Genomic DNA, 3,235 nt, shown 5'->3' on the forward strand with positions numbered 1-3,235 from the left:
TCCTAATGATGAAGATGAGAATGCTGATGAAAAAACTCCTGAAAAGTCAGTTCTCCTGCAAGCGAAAGAAGTAGGAACCAGGCAGTTACGTTCTGGCATCAAAATCATCAAAGACAGAAAAGACAGAAAGCCTGCAAAGAAACCAGATTACACATACCCCGAAGCACATAAGAAAGCCTGAAAAAGAGAAAGCCAAAGCGAAGATGAAGCACCCAACAAAAAAAAGAAGGAAAAAGATACATACCTTCAGTTGCGCATGTATGAGGTCTACAACAGGCTGGATGAAAAATCAAAGAAGAATTTGGAAAATTACTGGATATCTGCATCTGATTCCGATGAGTAAGCCAATCTGTAGTAGAATTACACTGTTAATACTATGTCGTAGAACTGTCATAGAATTACACTGTTAATACTATGCCGTAGAACTGTCTTGCTATTAAACTGTTATGACATTATTATTTGCTGAATTATTATTTAAACAACATTATTGTTCAGGGGCGCTTTTTACCTACACAATAGGACAGTATTGTACAAACATAACATTGAAAAGCTGATGGGAGATGATCCAATTTCTGCACTAATCATCGATGCTTATGGAGAGGCACTTAATGATGATGCGAAGCAGAACCCTCAGAAACAAAAAAATGCATATTTGTCCGCCAATAACTATGTAAGATCACATATAATACATCAATATTATATCATCAACATTGTTACTAATCACCAACACATGACTTATGCAGATGTTTTTGCGAGGTGCTTCACACAAGCTGACATATCATGCTTTCTATATGCCACTCCTAGAAAATATTGGAAGCGTTGATAGAGTGTTCATACCAATTACAGATGAGAACCACCATACGCTGCTTGTCTTTGACACCGGTGCAGCAAAATGGACACACTTCAACTCATTCAGGGGGACATCAAAACAAACTCTCGAATATTATCACAAGAAGGCAATTGTTTTGGTAAGTAAAACTGGTGATTAACACTGTTAATACATAGGACACTAAATTTAAAGGAAACTACGCACATACTTGACTATGACTATGATGCAGGTTGAGACAGCGAATATGTTCCTCTGTCTTCTTAAGGAATGTGCTGCAGCATCACTGAAAACAAAACTCGTCCAAATTCCTGATTTTGATGCCAAGAAGCCGAGAGGGCTTAATGAAGCTTCAGCTAGAATGATAGCAAAAATGCTTGCCAGCAACAAACTTACACCGGAATATGCTCAGACATTGAAGTATCTGATTCGTCATGATACTACTAACTTCAAGCTGACTGAGAACAGAGAATGTCCCCAACAAGCAAACAATTCGTAAGTTATGCAATAACAGTGAAACTTTAATCCTATTCAACTGAAAAAAATACTGAACTAACTCCTGCATGCGTATCTCTATTATGCAGCAATGATTGTGGCGTCTTTGTCATGCACTTCATGAAGCAGCTTTCCAAAGACCAACAAATAGAATCAGATTTCAACAAAGAAAAGGTCTGGGAAATGAGAAAAGAAGTTCTCATGAAAATTATGAGCAATGAAAGAAGTTGGATTTCCATCAAAGAAAGAGGAGAGAAATGCAAAGGAACGAAGTTGTAATCAAATATTTTGCAAAAATTCTTGCTTATATTGTAGTTTCTTAGGACTTGTGTAGGTTTAGAACATTGAAGTAAAGTGATTTTCAAATTCAAGTTATGTACTTATTCAAAAATCAGTTTATTTACGTGAATTAACAGTGTATGTAACCTGAAATAATGGTCTCCATAACACTAAAACAACTAAAAAGGTGAACTCCAACAAATAACAACGCACTCTCAATACAATGTTAATCCTATTTGATAGAAATAAATTGTTAATACCATGTCATAGAACTATCTTTTAATTTCAACAATGACATAAACAGTGGGTATTAAAACAGTGTTCCTTCATTTATAGATTATTCAAACAGCAGTAATGCTTAATTCATATCAAACTTCAAAACCAAAATTTCCAAAATACCAAAAATGGTACATATTATGTATTAATACCGAAAATTCAAACAGTATTCATATGCAGTGACTGCTATTTCACCGTATTAACAACTTGCATATCAATTTCTATTCCTTTCAACTATGATTGTCACTAATCAATCACATAGCACTTTAACTAGTTAAAGACTAATACTCTCATTCAAGTCTTTATACTCCAAAACCTTTACATCAAATAGGAGCCTTGCAAGTCCTCCTATTATGACGATCACAAGAACCGCATCTCTTGCACTTCAACTGCCTTGTAGTTTCACTGCTTAACTTGAAGCGATTTGTCGGAGGTCGTCCCGGAGGCTTTCTTGTATGCGGAGGTAGAAGAAAAACATCTCCAGCAGGAGGCTTCTCAATATCAGGTATAGGAAATATAGGGGTTGCATAAGTAGCCCTATAAAAGTCTGCCTTGTAATACTCATCAACAAAGTTATACAAACATAACCCGGAATGTTGGATAACTTGAATCGCATGCTGACACGGAAACCCAAGCAATTGCCACTGATAACAGGAGCAAAACCTCTCGTCCAAATTGACCATAACACTCAAATCAGCATGAACTTCAAATATAGATTCACTCGCGCGACATATCCTCCAATGACGACCCTTTGCAGCTAAATTCTTCAACTCATCCTCAATAACCGGACACAAAACACTACACCATTTCTCGGATGCAAGCTTCCTCCTAGAAATCATCTCCATCATTTTGACCCTAATAGTGTCAATCATCTCATAAATTGGAAGCCTACGCACATCCTTAACCCATGAATTAAACGACTCGGACAAGGCATTACTAACCTCCCCATACCTCTTTCCCGGAAAAAATGCATTAGCAAAATTTTGGACAGGGAGATCAGCCAAAAACTTATCAATTATTTTTGAACCGCCATCATCTCTTAATTTTTTCAAAATATCTTGATATTCCTCAACAGTCGGTGCATACAACAACTTACAAAAAAGCCATAAAATATGATCCTTGAAAGAGGAACCAACAGAATGCGGATACTTCTTTTTCAAGTTCTCTTTCAAATGATATAGACAAAAACCATGGGCAGAAGCAGGAAAAACAGTCCTAACAGCATCGATAATAGCACCATGCCTATCAGAAATGAATGTAAGTTGCCTACCTTCATCCACCAAAACTTCAGATATCCTTGGCAGAAACCACCTCCGATTGTCAGCAGTTTCACCGGATACAATAGCAAAGCAAAAGGGA

At 36.8% G+C, this 3,235-nt stretch overlaps 1 protein-coding gene across 1 annotated transcript in view; it reads right to left on the minus strand.

Moving 5' to 3' along the window:
* LOC109949735 overlaps nt 2,200-3,235 on the minus strand; it is a 2,000-nt gene continuing 964 nt past the window's right edge. The window contains exon 3 of the mRNA XM_020565859.1: nt 2,200-3,187. Within this exon, the coding sequence (XP_020421448.1) occupies nt 2,200-3,187 (988 nt within the window). The remainder of the gene's footprint in view (nt 3,188-3,235) is intronic.

This window comes from Prunus persica, chromosome G6 (genome assembly GCF_000346465.2).
Source record: "Prunus persica cultivar Lovell chromosome G6, Prunus_persica_NCBIv2, whole genome shotgun sequence".
In the NCBI taxonomy this organism is placed as follows: domain Eukaryota; kingdom Viridiplantae; phylum Streptophyta; class Magnoliopsida; order Rosales; family Rosaceae; genus Prunus; species Prunus persica.